Raw genomic sequence first — 16,876 nt, 5'->3', positions numbered from 1 at the left:
AGTGGCCATGGGATTTTATGCTGTATTGTTTTGCTAAAAAAAGTTATAAGTTTGTGGAGAGAATACAAACGAACAAGAATAGACAATATATTGTCATGTATTCAGTGATAATGTTCAAATGGAGAGTAAACATGAGTGTTTCTTCAGGGAGGTGATGGAGAGCCTGGTCCCAGAGGTCAGCAGGGTATGTTTGGACAGAAGGGAGATGAAGGCTCCAGAGGTTTCCCAGGACCCCCTGGTCCCATCGGTCTGCAGGTTAGTGCCATTCACATGTGTATGTGTAGGGTATGATTTCCTGCTTACCTGAGAACAGTTGTAGAGGCCATATTTTTTAACATTAATGGGAGTTTTCTTGTGCATTAATGCTATATAGTTGCATGTACTCTGTAAAGTAATCTGTGAACACAAACAGTGTTTATATGTACAGAAAATGAAGAATGGAAATGAAATGTCAACTGGATTTTACCTTTACTAGACTCTGCTTTAATAGACACCAAACATTTACTATGATTTCTTATTCAATTCTCAAGACTTAATCTTAAAGGTCCAATGTTTAAGACTTTTGATTTTTATTGGCAGAAATTGAACATAAAATAATCCTAGTAATGTTTTTGCTTGAGTTCATTCACCTAAATTGTACAAATTGTTATTTTCTTTACCCGACAATTGTCCCTTTAAATGTAAATACTTTATATTTACATCTGGAGCTGGTTCTTTCTATGGAGGCCACCATGTTTTTTGGACAAACTAAAAACCTTTTGAGTTCTTATGACAACCAAAGGTTCTCCTTCATGATTGGAAGGGGAGGGTAAGGTGAGGGGTATCCAGCTGCAAAATGCAAGTTCACCAGTAGATGTCACTAAATCCTACACATTGGTCCTTTAATGTCATATAATAAGAAATGAGAAAAAATATCAGCAGCATTTGACATAAAAAAGATCACAGTGTTTATTTTCAAGGTGGCACTGTGTACACACGTGCAACCATCATATTTTCTGTCTGAAATAAAGAGGAGTCAAAGCTCCAAAGGTTTCCTCAGACCTGCTCCCACTATGCTGGAACCATATTGTAACTGGTTCACTGATAGCGTGTCTTCTTCTGTGGTCTCGCAGCAGTCACAGGGGATGAGAAACTCACCACTGAGATATAAAAATACAGAGTTCTCTGTAAGCCACAGACTTGGCTTTATCGAGATAATAATAAACAATACATTTCCTGTGGAGTGTTGCATGTTGCTGCTGAGATTGACTCTTCAGATGAGGAATAGCACACGGCAGGAAAACATGAATCCAGGGCATCACTTCTAAGTCATTTGATATTCTCAATATTGTGGTTCATAATCTGTTCTGTCCTGTTGCTACGCATCCAGTTTGTGCTGTAGGAGGCATATGACGTAGAGCTGAATATAAAGTGTCATGGATCTTGATAAACAAAAAGTAAAGGAGTTAAACGTCATCCTTATGTCATTTATTCTTAGCCTCAGCAGTTTGCATTTTGCCCATAGCAGCATCTATAAGTTATTAAAAACATTCATACATTCAATATGGGCAAAAACATCCAGTTGCATACTCAGTATACGCTGCTTTAATAGGATCTGTAATGTGCATTGTATCCTGACCTTGCTTTGACCTTTACTGATTACATCTCTCACCCCCTTTCAATGGCATCCTCCTCCCTCCATCCCCTCCTGGGATATGGCTCAACGTCAAAATGTCCACATGCCTCGTGGAGAATTCACACACACAACAATGAACCTTTGTCAGAGTGAATACTGCTTCAGAATGAGGCTTTTCTTCAGTTTTATAATTAGCTTTTTGATATGCAGAATTTGTGTTGGACAAAATATCCAGAAATGCAGTTTTGGCACACCAGGATGCAGCACACTAGAAAACCAATCGACTCTATAACTTTGTTTTATAGCTTTGTAGCAATGTAACACTAATCTACAAAGGTAAGACCTCCCCTCAGTCTGAGTCTATTTATTAGTACTGATCTGTTTATTACTGATCAGCTCCTTAAGCTAAACACCACAAAAGTTCACTGCAGAGATTGAGGTCAGTGTTGTAATGAAATTACATAGACGACCACTCTTCGTACCAAGGTGCTATTCTATCTCTGCGTGATTGTGTTCAATGGACTTTTAATTGGAAGTAATACACTTCCCATTGCTGTTCCATTAATTGCTTGGACTGACCTGCTCTGATAGTCAGTTCCTTGTCGAACACATTTACCGCGCTGCATAATTAGTAGCACAGCTAACGATCTCAGACTAGAGGCGACCTTTACACAGATGAGATTTCTCTGCACGGGCGGAATCAGCATGAAGCTACACACACTTTGTAGCACAGAAAATAGATGCAAACACGGGCACAAACACAAACGTGGGCTTTTGACATTGCTCGATGCACACAAACACACTTGTCCTTTTCCTCCGTGTTGTTGTGAGTATTCGGTGTCAGCGCAGGTAGAGGAATAAATTGATTTAGATCTCTTCCCACATAACCTTCCACCTTACACTGATGACAAACTGCTTCTGAATCAAGAGAAAACACACACAGAGGGCAAAGCACACTACAGCAATTTAATCACAGCAATTACCGGCAGAGATGTCAAGGATCAAGGCCCTGACCACGCGGCTCACTTAACATGCATCTGTGAGCAGGAGAGTTGCGCTACATGTTGGCTGAGCTGGGTGCAGAACAAAATCATCTCAGCTTCATCTGAGTATTAATATAGAATATTATACTCCCTGCTGTGCTCACTCGCTGGTGTAGAGATACCTGCTACTTGTATATCACAGAGTCCCTAATGTAAAGAACCTATTGATGAAAGTCAAATATTTTGATGCAGTTCTTTGAAATGTTTAGCATATTTTCTTCTGTTGCCACTAAGCTGCAGTGCGTATGATCCTCATAGTGCTGAGTTGTGTTGTGTATCCACTCGAGAGTGACTGATTTGAGGGTCTACACTTCATCTGCTAGTAGACGTGTTGTTGACCTTGCTCAGATCAGGCTCACTAGATATAGATACAGATAATAGGACTGGGCCGCAGTTAAAACATTGATACACTTGATTCATTAATGCACATTCTGGCCAAAAGATATGCAATGTTTAATATTTCAGTACGCTACCAAAAATTTATTCTAGCAATCAAATCTCCAATTAGATCTCCAAACAGGAACAGCTGCTGTGAACGCACTTAACAGCAAAAACAAACTCTGATCATTAATTACGTTATTGCTTATTCATGCAACAGCACCCTGTGCTTGTAACATGATTATTTTCTTTTTTGATAACTGCTTGTTCGTTTCTCACATCCTCAGGGGCTCCCTGGACCCCCTGGTGAGAAGGGAGAGAACGGTGATGTTGGCCCCATGGTAAGAGACACATCTGCTTCATGTGCATCCTCTCATGATAGTTTTATGGACTTTATTAAACAACACTGTGTCTCTTTTCTGCAGGGCCCTCCTGGTCCCCCTGGTCCCAGAGGTCCTCAGGGTCCTAGTGGAGCTGACGTACGTATGGCTAATTGATAAAAATCTGTATTCAGAAATTTTACAAATACAATCAGTTTCATGTAGGACTGTGAGATATTTATAGCTACATGTTTAATGGCTTTATCTCACTTATGTTATTTTATAAACCTTGGATATGATAATTTGTCCGCTCCAGGGTAATGACTTATCTCTTTCCTTATTTCCTGCCGCAGGGTCCACAAGGTCCTCCAGGCGGCGTGGGTCCCATGGGATCTGTGGGTGAGAAGGTAAGCGCCATTGCACAACAATGCACCGAGGGGGTTCTGCCTGCCTAGCATGATGTCGGGCACTGGGACAGAATACAGCTCTCTCTGTTACCACCTGGAGCATAATCACTTCAAACGCTCAGGCATTTTGTCTCTGTTAGTGAGTTGACACTATTAATGTCTATTTTACAACACTTCCAACAAGATTCGGCCATTTTACGGCCATTTGGCAGACGGCTGCACCATAAATACTTAATGCTGTTAAAATGACTGTGGAATATGAAACATGAAAAGCTACCAACACTTTAAGAGGGCACTTGGAGTTACTGTAACTTTTAACAGCCTCGTAATCAACTAGAGTTTAAGACCTGGTTTTTCTCTCTGGCTCCTGTAGTGGTGTGTAAGGACATTTCTTGTATTAGATGTGACTTTAAATGCTTTGCCTGAGTGTGGAAGCTCTGCGTGTGTGTGAGGTTGATGGATAATCAGTCCAGACACTGACATTTGTTTAACCACAGGGTGAACAAGGTGAGGCTGGAAACCCAGGAACACCTGGAGAGTCTGGAACTGGGGTAAGTAAGCTCTGCTCTTGTGTTACTAATGTCTAAAGCTAAATATTTGTGTGCCATGCTTTACGTTTGAACATCTCTATGTATTATTTTTCTTTCATTTGGTGCATCTTGCTAAAATATTCTCAGTCTTTAGCCTACCACCCTGGTAGCTAAGCTGAAAAAACATTTTGAAAAGTAATTTCTATTCACCTCAATTTACAAACCACTCAGGTTGGGGGAATTTATGTTTGCTACAGTAAGACAGGTCACAGTATCAGCCACATCAGGTAATCTCCAGGAAAACAGTTTCTTAATGGATATCTTCAGGCAAATACAGAACAAAATCCAATTTAACGAGACAGTGACACTATGTATTCATCACAGAGAAAGCTCATCACATTGTGGCTGGTAGTTCATCTCAACTTGGCTCTCCTGCTTTGCACACCATGTTCACATGGCCTGTCCAAATTAAGTGTCTTCCCAGACTCTTAAGACATAATTACCAGGGGGAAGTGACTGGTGCTTGTGTCCTAACGAACAATGATTGCAGACACCGTGAAGCAAGTTGGCGGCAGCACATCAGACACCCGTGTTGCTGAGCGCAGCCTTTAGCTGTAATTTGGCCTGTTTTGATAGACCCACTGAGGCAGTAGTAAACTCCAAGTTTTGCAATTTCTCTCATATGTCAGAGTTATTAATAGATTGATTAATTAAAAAATGTTATGATTTATCACATCCACATGCTCGCATTTGTTATTGCCAAAAAGAAATTCACGACACTCTGAACAGCCTTATGTTTTTTTCTCTAAACTTTTACTAAGCACCCATCGCTCATGGCTTGATAAGCGCTGCGGCCTCGTTTATCATTATTGAGGTACAACAGTAGATTGTAAAAGATGGCCGAGTGGCAGAGGAGCCTGATTACAGACTTTTTTCATTGTTTGCTGCTAGTTCCCCATGTTTGCCACTTAGGCTTCCATAGTTAGAGCAATCCAATGTGTTTCAGGTTTTGTCAGATTTTTTTTTTTCAAAACCATTCTCCTTTTGTGACACACACTGAGATCTCACCACATGTCCGTTTTCATCCTCTATTCAGTTAAATCTTTGACTCTTAAAAGGCTGCCCTCTGTGGTACTGGCGTAATAAATGTTCCCCCGTCCACCACAGGGACCCAAAGGTGAAAGAGGAGAGAAAGGAGAGTCTGGCCCCCCTGGAGCAGCTGGACCCGCTGGCGCCAAAGGACCCCCTGGAGACGATGGTCCAAAGGGCAACCCTGTAAGTCTGCCAAATCTGCAAAAGAGGTATCAGTCGCACAGACAAAACATAGGGCTTTAAAGGAAAAGCCCCCCACCTCCAACCCCACACACCCTGGAGGCAGGCGGCAGTTTTATCTAAGAACATATTTGAGGGCTAAAAAGCCTTTTTATTGGAGGAGATTATATTTTATGCCTGCATGGTAATGGAAGGCAGTGACGCCTTTTCTCATGGATTTGCAACATCATCGTTAAGTCCATCAATTTGCCTTCAGTGGCTGTTAGCAGGTACACCATGGACTAAATCACTGTCTAAATTACTAGCCATGCTCTTAATGCCTGGACCCAGGGAGATTAATTCTCGGAAGCGGCGCCTTGCATTTCTTGTGCTACACTCATGCATCTCATTTCTCTTAAAGGGTCCCGTTGGATTCCCTGGAGATCCTGGCCCTCCTGGAGAAGCTGGTGTTGCTGTAAGTAAATCTTTAAACAATTATCAACCCATAAAATACCCAAGTGTAGTAAATTGTGTGGGTCTTTGTGTTAAATCGATGAATTAAACAATACATTTTTCCAGTGTCATAGTCTAAACTACACATTTGTCTGTTGCAGGGCACTGATGGTGAATCGGGAGAGAAGGGAGAGGATGGGGAGTCCGGTCAGGCGGTAAGTTGTGTTCGGACTGAACAAATTACTAAATGAAAGTATATCATGTGCTTTTCACACTTCATTTGTGGGATGTTTTACAAAGACACAAACAGTAATCCAATTATCTTAAGAATCAGTTACCTTGTCTTTCTGTATGAACGGGTATGAATATCTGTTGTTTTTGTTTATTTTATAATGTAGTCATCTACCACCAGTTTCCCTGCAGTAAAAACTGTAATTATATTTAGTGAGTAAATAATTTACACTACAGCGTTTTAATTTATGATATTTACCCCATTCTCTTGGGTGTGAGGTAAATGGACTTTTACTATATGCTTTGCAGATTCATTAAGTATAATTAGAAATAATAGGCAAACGGTAATGTGCTGACCCCGTGTAAAGTGCAGTGAATCACAACTCGCCGACATCGGGTAGATTAGCAACCGCTTTAGTAGAAGCTAATGTGGATCGGAATAAGGGATTCTCATTAACATTAATGAATTTAGATTAGCTAAAGAAAAAAAGAAAATGTTTACTCCACGAGTCTCACATTTTTGAGTTGTTTGTGAACTCTGATTGCCTGCTCAAACTCAAAAATAGAAAATAGTGTTTATAAGGCAAATTAACATATGTTCAGTTGTTCTTGAAAAGAAAACATATATATACTTTGGTTTTTCCCTTCATACAACCATACTCAGCTTATAAATCTCATCTTTTCCTTTTAAATGTTCTGAATATTTACTAAAGCAAATGATTAAACAAATCCTCTGATTGCTTGCTATTAGCCCAGAGATAATTGGATGACAGTGTCCCAGGGAGCACAGTATGTTATTTCAGGCAGTGCAGTGTCTTATCCATCTGTGGGTTTGGGCTGAACTCTTTCAGACTATTCTGTGTCCGAATATTCTCTAAATGCTGATATGCTCTCTGAGTTAATATCCTTTTACCACAAATAATGAGAGGTTTGGTGAAGCCAGTTGCACTCTCATCACAATTCACAGCTCTGATTTGTTTGTTAATACCACTTGTTTATTTCAATCTTGCTTGTCCTTGCTTGTTTTCAGGGACCTCCAGGTCCATCAGGAGAAGCTGGTCCACCTGGGCCACCAGGCAAGAGAGTAAGAATGAAATCCTATTTTATTTCAGTATTTGTGTGCATGCTCAACTTTGGTTGCCTCCAGCTAATAATCCAAAATTCACCAGTTCAATTGTCGTCATTGGCATTTCATAATTTCAGGTTGTTCAAGTTGTTTTGACATGAACTCTCTTTCTGACCAAAAGCTTTTGTAGTGATGATCCACGGCTCGATAAGTTCATGTGAAATGACGTAAGCCCTATTTTAGAAATACATGAATGTCTGTCTGTTGGCATTGCACACTGTGGCCTCAGCCAGTGGACCAGTTTCCCACCTCGTCAACAACTCAATCTTGGAAGTAAAGTAGGAGATTCGCTTTTGTTGAAAAACAGAGTGGGGCAAACAAAGTGGAGATTTAATGGGTCAGGGCGAAGAAAAGCTTTCTCAAGGCCGAACGAGAGGTGAACGTTGAGATGTAAAAACTCAATCGTTTTTTATTTTTTCTAGACAGAAATAGAAAAGACCAAAATCTAGCTGTGGAAAAAAGGTGATGTGGGTTCCAAACTCATCTATGTCCTCAGCAGTGGGAAGAAAGCGAGAGAGATATAGCAAGGCTGACACGTTATTGATCCATGGCTCCTTGAGTGACAGCTGGAGCACAACAAAGGCATAACATGGACGGGGTAAAGTTGTTAAGAGGTTATGAGAAGAGAACAGATGGCTCTCGTAGTGACCAACATTAAAAGGAAACTAGAAAGGCACTGGATTGCATAGCTCTGCCAAGGCCCAATAACCCTCCAATGATAGAACCAAAGTGCGAACAGGCATTGGTTATCAGTCCCAAAGGAAGTTGTTAAAACATTCTAGAATCTATCCCTCTCAACAGATCTGCCCCCAAAATTGATTGGTGCTCTCTTGGCCCAAACCCTAACTCGTTATGGAAATTGGTTGAGTGGTTTTTGCTTAATCCTGCTGACAGACAAACAAGCCAACGGACAGGGGTGAGAACATAAGTTCCTTGGCGCGAAGGGGGGGGGGGGGGGGGGGTAATTAGATAAAGCATTGAATCTTTGTGTTGATAGTGAAATGGTTAAAGTCGATCAGCCGTTACTTCTACTTGAGCAAACTTATCAAGGTTACAAGTCTTAAAACAAGCCATAAAACTTTTATCACATTAAAAGCTCACGTGTCTTTGATTTGTCCTCACCGTACAGTTAATGATCACTGAGACACAGAGACACTGAGGCATCAAAGCAGCCGCTCTTTTTTAATGCATATCTGAGATGAAACATTAACATTTCTTCAATCTGATGTGAAAGCTCAGTCCACATGTGAACGACCAGCCATTCTCCTGAATTTCAAAGAGAAGTCAAAATATGAAGTGAGCGGCTGTTTTCCGAAGGGAGACTTGGCGGCATAGGGAAACACGTCTTGCATTTCTGAATCCAGAGTTTGTTCATTTTCTGAGGAACTTTGCATTCTGAGCATTTAGCATGGTATCAGCATATGTTCCAGCTAAATGGCCTCGGGATTATGGTTAGGAAAAGGGCTATTTTATCACACATGGCTCTTAACCCACTTAGAAAATAAATGGGTCTGTTATGATCCGCCACAGGTTGCTTCCCTGAATACATAATCCCACAGTTTGGATTGTATATGATTGGTTGGCTTGTGTGTCCTCTCAGTATTTTGTTGAACTTAGCTCCAGTCATAATTTTCTCCTGCCCAGGTCCATTTTTAGCGTAGCAGCGGATTTAGTTTCGTCTGATTTGATAAATGCCTTGATACTGGAAATGTATTCAACCTTGCTTCTTGAATAAAAGAAATATGAAAAAGGTTATTACTCTCATACAGCTATAATAATGTATTTTTTTTGTTCAGGTCTCGCCTTTTTTTTTTTGTGTACATTATTTATCTTTCCTGAGTAGCTGGGAGCAGTTTATTGCAATTCAGAGCAATAATAAACAGCGTCTCATACTGTTGATGCTGCAGAGCCAACAGAAAGATGGCCTGGCAGCCTTGGAAAAAAAATACAAATAAAGCGCTTGCACACTCTGACGCCGCCACTGCTCTTCATCAGCCCGCTTTGATAAGAAGAAAACACCTGCCACACTAGCTGCTGTATATCGTGCTTCAATTGTGCTGATCAAGAGGCTGCCTTTTCACCACCAGTAAGAGGCACGTATCAGGAGAAGATGAAAGCTCAAAGACAGAAGGTGCACTCCGACTACGGGCTCTCAGTCCGCAGCACACTGGCCGCGGATCACAAGTGGAGTTTGGATGGAGAGCGAGTTTAAAAAGGGATGAGTGGAGGTGAAGCTGAAAGAAATCATTGTAGGCCTGAAAGATCCTGACCGGAGAGAAAAGATGGCCTGCCAGCTCCGTGTGTGACTGATGAGGGCTCTGTGTGTGTGTGTGTGTGGCTGTGTGTGTGGCTGTGTGTGTGGCTGTGTGGTTGTATGTTTTCGCGGGCAGACAAAGGCTTGTCCAACTCATTCATATAGATCTTGACATAAGTGAAGTAATGACCGCTCAAGGACAATGGATTATCTTTCTTGTTCAAAGACAGCACCCACCATGTATTTATCAGACAAGACAACTGTTCAAACTGAAATCTTTAAACTAAAGTAAATTGAAACGCTGTGGAGACGACCTGGCAGCTCCGCAGCGACTCCATGTTTCCATGAAACAAACCAACATATACAGAGATCCATAATGAATAGATCTCTGCTTATTTTCATCCTGGAGACAAAGGTCAAAGATGAACACTCACCTGTACAGTTTTGTTTTATTTGCTATGTGATGAAATACTAACGCAGTGCCCTTTCTCTTCCTCAGGGACCACCGGGAGCTGGAGGTTCAGAGGGCAGGCAAGGAGAGAAGGGCGCTAAGGTAACAAAATCAATTCATCCTCTGACCATTTAAAGGCAGCGACTCCCTCTGCTGCACCCGTACCCTCACATTGTTACCCCTCTTTAATTAAAAGCACAAAAAAACTCAAAAGTAATTTCACTTCCACCATAGATGAGATGGAAATTTATGGACGCAGCCTATTTGAGTCAAAATGAAGATTCGTTTGTTTCGTGCATTGTGGTGTGGCTTAATTTTAAGGCCGACACAAAGGAGTTGACGCTCTTTATGTCGAGCCCTGGGGTCTACAGAGTGACTGTGCAATTCTATTTTAGTGGGAAGGAGAGCCCAGGGAAACTTTCTCCCAGTAGTTCCCTCTTGTTTCACACAAATCTCCATATTTCTAAATCTATGAATTTTTTTCTGTTGCTTTGTTAACATTTTAAATCAGTTAGCATCAGCAAATTCATGTTTTATATAAGTCATACATACTATAAAATGACCCGTTCGTTTATCTTTGCTTTACCACTAATGACATGCATGAAGTAATAAAACCTATCATTATAATAAACAGCTTTATGCCAAAATAGCAGTTGTTCTGTTCGTATCTGCTTAATGTGAAAGCATTTAGATCTGTAAACATTTTGCACCCCGAACATGACAATCATCTTTCCATGAGCTCTCTGCGTGAATATCGGCATAGTTCAGATTACTGTCGGTCAGCACTGTCATTGTTTGTCTTGTGGCCATGCAGATTTTTTTCATACACTTCTACTGTGGATTAACAGGAACTCTTTTCCTCATTTGGCTCTTGTTTGCTCTTTTCCCCATTTACCCGATCTGCATACAGCAAACTGTCTCAGCATAAATTAAAGCTGCTGAATTCTGATAAAAATATCCAGCGCTGCCGAGAGGCTCTAAAGTGCTGCAGATTTCACATGTTGGAACTGATGTTTAATTCTGTACCGTTAATAAGCATTACAAATTATTATTATTTTCTGCAGGTTTTAATGTTGCCTGTGTGGAATCTATTTTAAAGTCTAAAAATTTTTAATCCTATTTAACCAAAGTTGTTGTTAAAGACAATTCATAACTTAATTGATTGATCATTGTCTTCCATTACCGGATATTGTCTGCCACCATGAGAGAGAAACTAAAAATTCCTTGAAATAAATTTGATGCATCTCAAAATGTCACTGAAATATCAGAATCTTTGATCCAAACATGTTAATACTACACTTTAGGTCAATTCTACTGTAACAGTTACGGATTTATTCCTTGTATTTCAACCTCATAGACATTGTTTAGCCTTTGTTATTCTCAAATGACGCTTGTATATCCACATACAGGGCGAGTCTGGTTCAGAGGGTCCAGCAGGTAAAACAGGACCAGTTGGGCCCCAGGGACCTTCAGGAAAGCCCGGTCCAGAGGGTCTACGTGGAATCCCCGGTCCTGTTGTAAGTCTGATCTTTTCCTCTTAAATGCTACATATACAGTCAGCTGCACTCTTACACAGGCTGAAACTGAAGCACACACAGTGTGTGCACAACTGGAAAAGTCCTGCCAAGGCATGATGATGGACTTCATGGAATAATCAATACTCCCATTTGGTTTATAATTTAGTTTCACTTGTTTATTCCAGCACACTTTTTTCCCCACTTTGGGCTATTAATCATTGGGCTGAGCACAGAAAATCAATGGGAAGCTAGAGAAAATACAGCAGGCTATAATACTCACTACAACTGAACGGCTGTTTACAGGGTGAACAAGGACTACCCGGCTCCCCAGGACAAGATGGCCCACCTGGACCCATGGTTAGTATGCAAAATCCTCTCTCTCTCTATCTCTCTCTCTGAGGATTTATCTATCCAACTCAAATTGATCACTTTAGGAGCAGTTTCCCTCTGCTATTCTTTTGTTCAAATTAAACCTAATGTAACTGTACTGAAAATGTTGCTATTGAACAAATAAACAATCTTAGAAATGTTCACTCATGTGTGTTTACATGTTTCTCCTTTTCTGTTTCCGTTCCATCTCATTTTGAAGTTTTTTTTGTCTTCCTTTGTCTTCTTTATCTTTATTGTCTCAATCTCTATTCCCAGCTTCTTTTGACGGTTTATTTGCCTCACACTTCCCTTGTTGACTTTTCTCTGCAAAACTGACTTTAACCTCTGCTGTTGTTCTTGTTCAGGGTCCTCCCGGTCTTCCTGGTCTCAAAGGTGACCCCGGATCTAAGGGTGAAAAGGTGAGTGTAGAAACTTTCCTCCTTTTCCTTTAACCAAGTTCCACATCGGCAGAAAGATACACCTGAGAACAGTGACGGGAACCTTTGGACACTGATCTTGAGTCTGCTGTCGATTGCGCACAGCCTCTGTTACATAACACATTTTTCGGGAATTACCAAGCAAAGCTAATACCAATGCAGGCTTATGTTAACATTTAGGAAACAGAATTAGTTTTTGAACAGGACTGGATATAAAGCACAATTGTGATATATAACTCTATAAACCATCCGATCATTTCTTTGCTGCCTATGTCGAATTCGCCGGTGAAATATAACTGCACAGGACATTCATAGACAGCACACATTACTAAATTGTCTCCCACCCACCGACATGATTGCTTGAAAGAGAGCAGTTTAAAAGCGCACAATACAGGCACCATGTTGGATGTTTTTAATGCTGTCAAGCCACCGGGCATGGTCATAGCTTTCATCATCCCTGTGAAATGAACTGAGGCGGCTGTGGCCATGGAGGTAGAGCGGGTTTGGAGTTCAATCCCTGACTACTCCTGTCCACGAGCTGCAGGGCCCAAAGACACATGACCCCAAGTTGCTTCTGATGGCAGATTGAGTATGATAGCATGTGTGAGCGTAAAAAGTTACTAAACCGAAGTCCAGTTTGCATTTCTTCCGAATCTTTTTGTTTAACTTTTTCTTTTACTGAACAGACAATTCAATTTTAAATCCTGAGGATTCTATTGTAATAAAAAGTCACCGTTCCTAGCTTCACGTTTCATTTTAACTCTGACCTTGTCAGACTCGTATGCAGTGGCTTTAAAGTTGGACTGCAGAAAGGGACATTGCTGTAATCTTTGCTTCTTCTCTGTGTGTTTACATTTGTTTTCATCCTGCAGGGTCACCCGGGTTTGATCGGTTTGATCGGACCCCCGGGAGAGCAAGGAGAGAAAGGAGACCGAGGTTTGCCCGGACCCCAAGGTTCTCATGGTGGCAAGGGCGACGGTGTAAGTGATTTATGACTCCATTCCCACGCTGACCCTCCACCTCTTGCCATCTTTTCAGCCCCTTTGCCCTTTTACTGTGGCCACAAATCCTGCTGTGGTCATTTGCTGTAGAATGAAGCCTATGTAGTGCATTTGAGTCGTGCAGTGCAGTGCACATCTGCTCCCTCGGCATATTCACAGAGAGCAAACATTGTGTTTGTTCTAGCTTTTAGCAGACTGGATTATTCATTCAAATTTGCTCTAATGCAGATGAAGCTTATACAAATGCCTCTGAGGTATCTTGTTCTGAACTCTTCACTTCCTTACTGATTTATTTTTGCATTATTTATTTGTATAAACTTTATTTCTAGTTGTTCACTATGGGCAGGTGTCCAACCATTGTTCTTTGAATATTCCCTGTAGTCCAGTGAGCAGTGCTATAAAAACTACTGCTACTACTCAACAGTGTTGAAAGAAGGTTAAACTTCATCTCGACAGAGCACTGATGGCAGCCTTCATCCATTTTTAAATAAACATTGCAGAATGACTTAATGTCTTTCCTGCTGTGTCCTCAGCCTGCCCTTACTCAATGATTTAAGATGATGGGCTCGATGGAGTATTTTGGGATTAAACCTGATGAAACTCTAATGACGCTTTTTGTCAGAGCACAAAAGGGCTTCAAAAAAGTTTATCAAGCAGTTTACCATTTCAGTTTTAGGGCCTCGAAGTAGAACATTTGTTGTTATTCCTCCATTTATGTTTTCAGATGGTCTGTCCCTCTGTTTGTTTCTTTCTCGTGAATTAGATATCTAAGTACAAATTTGATACAAGGATGAACTGAGGACAATTTGGTGGTCAAAGGTGAAGGTGACTGTGACCTCACAACATCGCTGTTACAAAACACTCATCTTATTGGAGGGACAAAAAGTCATGACCGAACCATCATTCTTCTTTTCTCCCTACACTCCTGCCTTGTTTTATTTTCATTTCTGGCTTTTAAGGCCTTAAACGATCTCGCTGCCAAATACAGTTTAGATCTATCGACTTGGTGTGTGCCCTCTCGATAATGTAGCTCTGCTGGTTACTCCCAGATCACAGCTCGTGACTAAGTGTGACCCAGCTTTTGAAGTTGATTTTAATACTATTTAATGGATCTTCTATCTATTTGTCTGCTCATATTTCTCTTTAATCTTATTTGGAGGAGATGTAAATGTAAACTGCATCTTGACTTGTCGGCTGATGCAAACAACCAAGAGGCGATAATTTCTAGTTTGGCTTTATTTTCTGACCATGAGAGTATGAACTGCTGTGTTCAAGGAAACAAATGCAGGGCTTTTAGTGTTTCCTTAAAGGCTAAAATAATATTCTCTCTATCTCAATGAATAAATAATAAAAAATGCTATTCTTCTTCCATTTGTTCTGTCCCACACCATCATCTCTCTTTTTATTCAAGCATCATAATAATCCTTTGTGTCCAGTGTTTCTTTGATTTCTCTTTGACTCCAGCTTTTATCTCATTGTACAACAGGGTATCGGTGGATCTGCCGGTCCTCTCGGCCCCCCAGGTCCCCCTGGTCTGCCTGTGAGTATTTTACTCATTCTCTCTCTCATTCAGATTCCACACCACAGATAGAATGACTTTGCTCAATTGCTGTGCTTTTGTCCTGTCTAATGCAGGGTCCTCAAGGTCCCAAGGGATCCAAGGGTTCCTCTGTGAGTAGAATCATTGTATTTTGGAGGTGTACTGTCACTCTGATAATGTGTTGATGTGAAATCCAGCCCCGATAATATTTCCATTCATGTCTCACCTAGGGTCCTGCTGGTCAAAAAGGAGACACTGGTATAGTTGGTGCTCCTGGTCCTCCTGTGAGTATTCATTACTCGTAATAGTATCACTGTGCAATCGTCCCCCTTTCTTCAGACTTGTATCAGATCTAAAACATTATTTTGCATCCCCACTCTGTAGGGCCCACCTGGTGAGGTGATTCAGCCACTGCCCATCCGGTCACCTAAGAAGTCAAAGCGCTCGAGTGACATGCAGTCAGACACAGCAGGCACCATCATGGACTACGGCGAGGGCATGGAGGACATCTTCGGCTCTCTCAACAACCTCAAACAGGACATTGAACGCATGAAGTACCCCATGGGCACGCAAAACAACCCCGCCAGAACATGCAAAGATCTGCAGCTGTGCCACCCAGAGTTCCCTGATGGTAAGTCAAATCAAAACAGGAGAGTTTTTAGCTGAATGACCTGTTTATTAGTGTTTTTTTTTGGTATAAATCATAAAGTCAGATAGGAGGGGCTAGATCAAACATACCCAAGTCCAGACATTTTCCAGAGGGCCTGGATAAGAGAACACAAAAGAACTTGGACTTTAACTGCCAGCCCCCTGGTAAAATGTTTGTAACATGTCTGAGTGAGCCCATTTGAGAATACAACGGGAAAATGACCATAAAACTCGTAAAAGACCAAAAAGATTATAAACATCTCAGGATGAAAAAATCGGTGTGACAGATTCCAACTAAGATGTCTGCTTGGAGAGACAGCGACATTCAAGAGCTTTTGGTGACAAGCACAGATGCTAGTGTCCATTTTAGTAAATATCTGTCAACTGTTGACACTTCAAGTTTAATGCACAGTTTTATATAACTTCTGGGTGCTCAGTACTGCAACAGGCAAAGTGGAGCAGTGAAGCTGTTCAGGACAAATATGACAGTTACAGAACTACGGATTGATTTTCTTTGGAGGGAAAGAGCTACAAAAAATGTGTTGCTCATAAATTACAACCTGTTTCGGGTAAAATAGCAACACTTTATCCATCAGCGTGTCAGCCAGCTTTAAGCCATTATCTGTGAGATCAGTAGAACAGCGTGTTTGAACGTTTCTTGGTTCTCCTCAGGCGAATACTGGATTGATCCAAACCAAGGCTGCTCGGGGGATTCCTTCAAAGTCTACTGTAACTTCACCGCCGGGGGCGAAAGCTGCATCTACCCAGATAAGAAGTCCAATGGAGTAAGTGACACTGGATTTGCAAACACCAGATTCATAACTGCCGCTTTCTGATTAGGATTTCTCACCAAATTTTGGGCCATCATGGTAAGCTTCAGGGCTGAGTTTGAAGACATTTGATATTTGCTCTGTTGCAACACAAAAAACAACCGAAAGGCAAATCTCTATAGTTCCCTTGAGGCTGCGCTTTAAAAAAACAAACAAGTATTTCTCATGTTTGGTGCATTATTCATAAAAATGTGTGTCTGTCTCTTCAGGTCAGAATATCTTCATGGCCCAAAGAACTTCCTGGGTCGTGGTTCAGTGAATTTAAGCGTGGAAAAATAGTAAGTCGTCTTTTTTTCCTCCCTCTTTTATCCACCTCATTCCTTCTCCTTCACTCAGAGGTCTGGTAGATGGATTGAACCCCTAAACCCCCACCCATATTTTCCCTGCTCCCTCCCATGTACCTGTGCAGGGACTCTGCATAAGGCCAAACAGATTATAATAGAATAAAATGGCAGCACCACCCATGAAATTGTGG

The 16,876-nt window shown here is 41.2% G+C and overlaps 1 protein-coding gene across 1 annotated transcript in view; it reads left to right on the top strand.

The window, feature by feature from the left end:
- The window catches only part of col11a1a (collagen, type XI, alpha 1a), a 71,529-nt gene that overhangs the window by 51,178 nt on the left and 3,475 nt on the right, over nt 1-16,876 (top strand). Inside the window, 20 exon segments of the mRNA XM_062379850.1 lie at nt 148-255; nt 3,324-3,377; nt 3,462-3,515; nt 3,710-3,763; nt 4,261-4,314; nt 5,461-5,568; nt 5,966-6,019; nt 6,159-6,212; nt 7,259-7,312; nt 10,108-10,161; nt 11,469-11,576; nt 11,880-11,933; nt 12,311-12,364; nt 13,255-13,362; nt 14,870-14,923; nt 15,019-15,054; nt 15,154-15,207; nt 15,308-15,554; nt 16,244-16,356; nt 16,611-16,679. Coding sequence (XP_062235834.1) covers nt 148-255; nt 3,324-3,377; nt 3,462-3,515; nt 3,710-3,763; nt 4,261-4,314; nt 5,461-5,568; nt 5,966-6,019; nt 6,159-6,212; nt 7,259-7,312; nt 10,108-10,161; nt 11,469-11,576; nt 11,880-11,933; nt 12,311-12,364; nt 13,255-13,362; nt 14,870-14,923; nt 15,019-15,054; nt 15,154-15,207; nt 15,308-15,554; nt 16,244-16,356; nt 16,611-16,679 — 1,545 coding nt within the window.

Source organism: Platichthys flesus, chromosome 21, assembly GCF_949316205.1.
Source record: "Platichthys flesus chromosome 21, fPlaFle2.1, whole genome shotgun sequence".
NCBI classification, from domain to species: domain Eukaryota; kingdom Metazoa; phylum Chordata; class Actinopteri; order Pleuronectiformes; family Pleuronectidae; genus Platichthys; species Platichthys flesus.
Note: the sequence above shows the minus strand (reverse complement) of the source record. Positions and strands in the feature narration are given on the sequence as shown.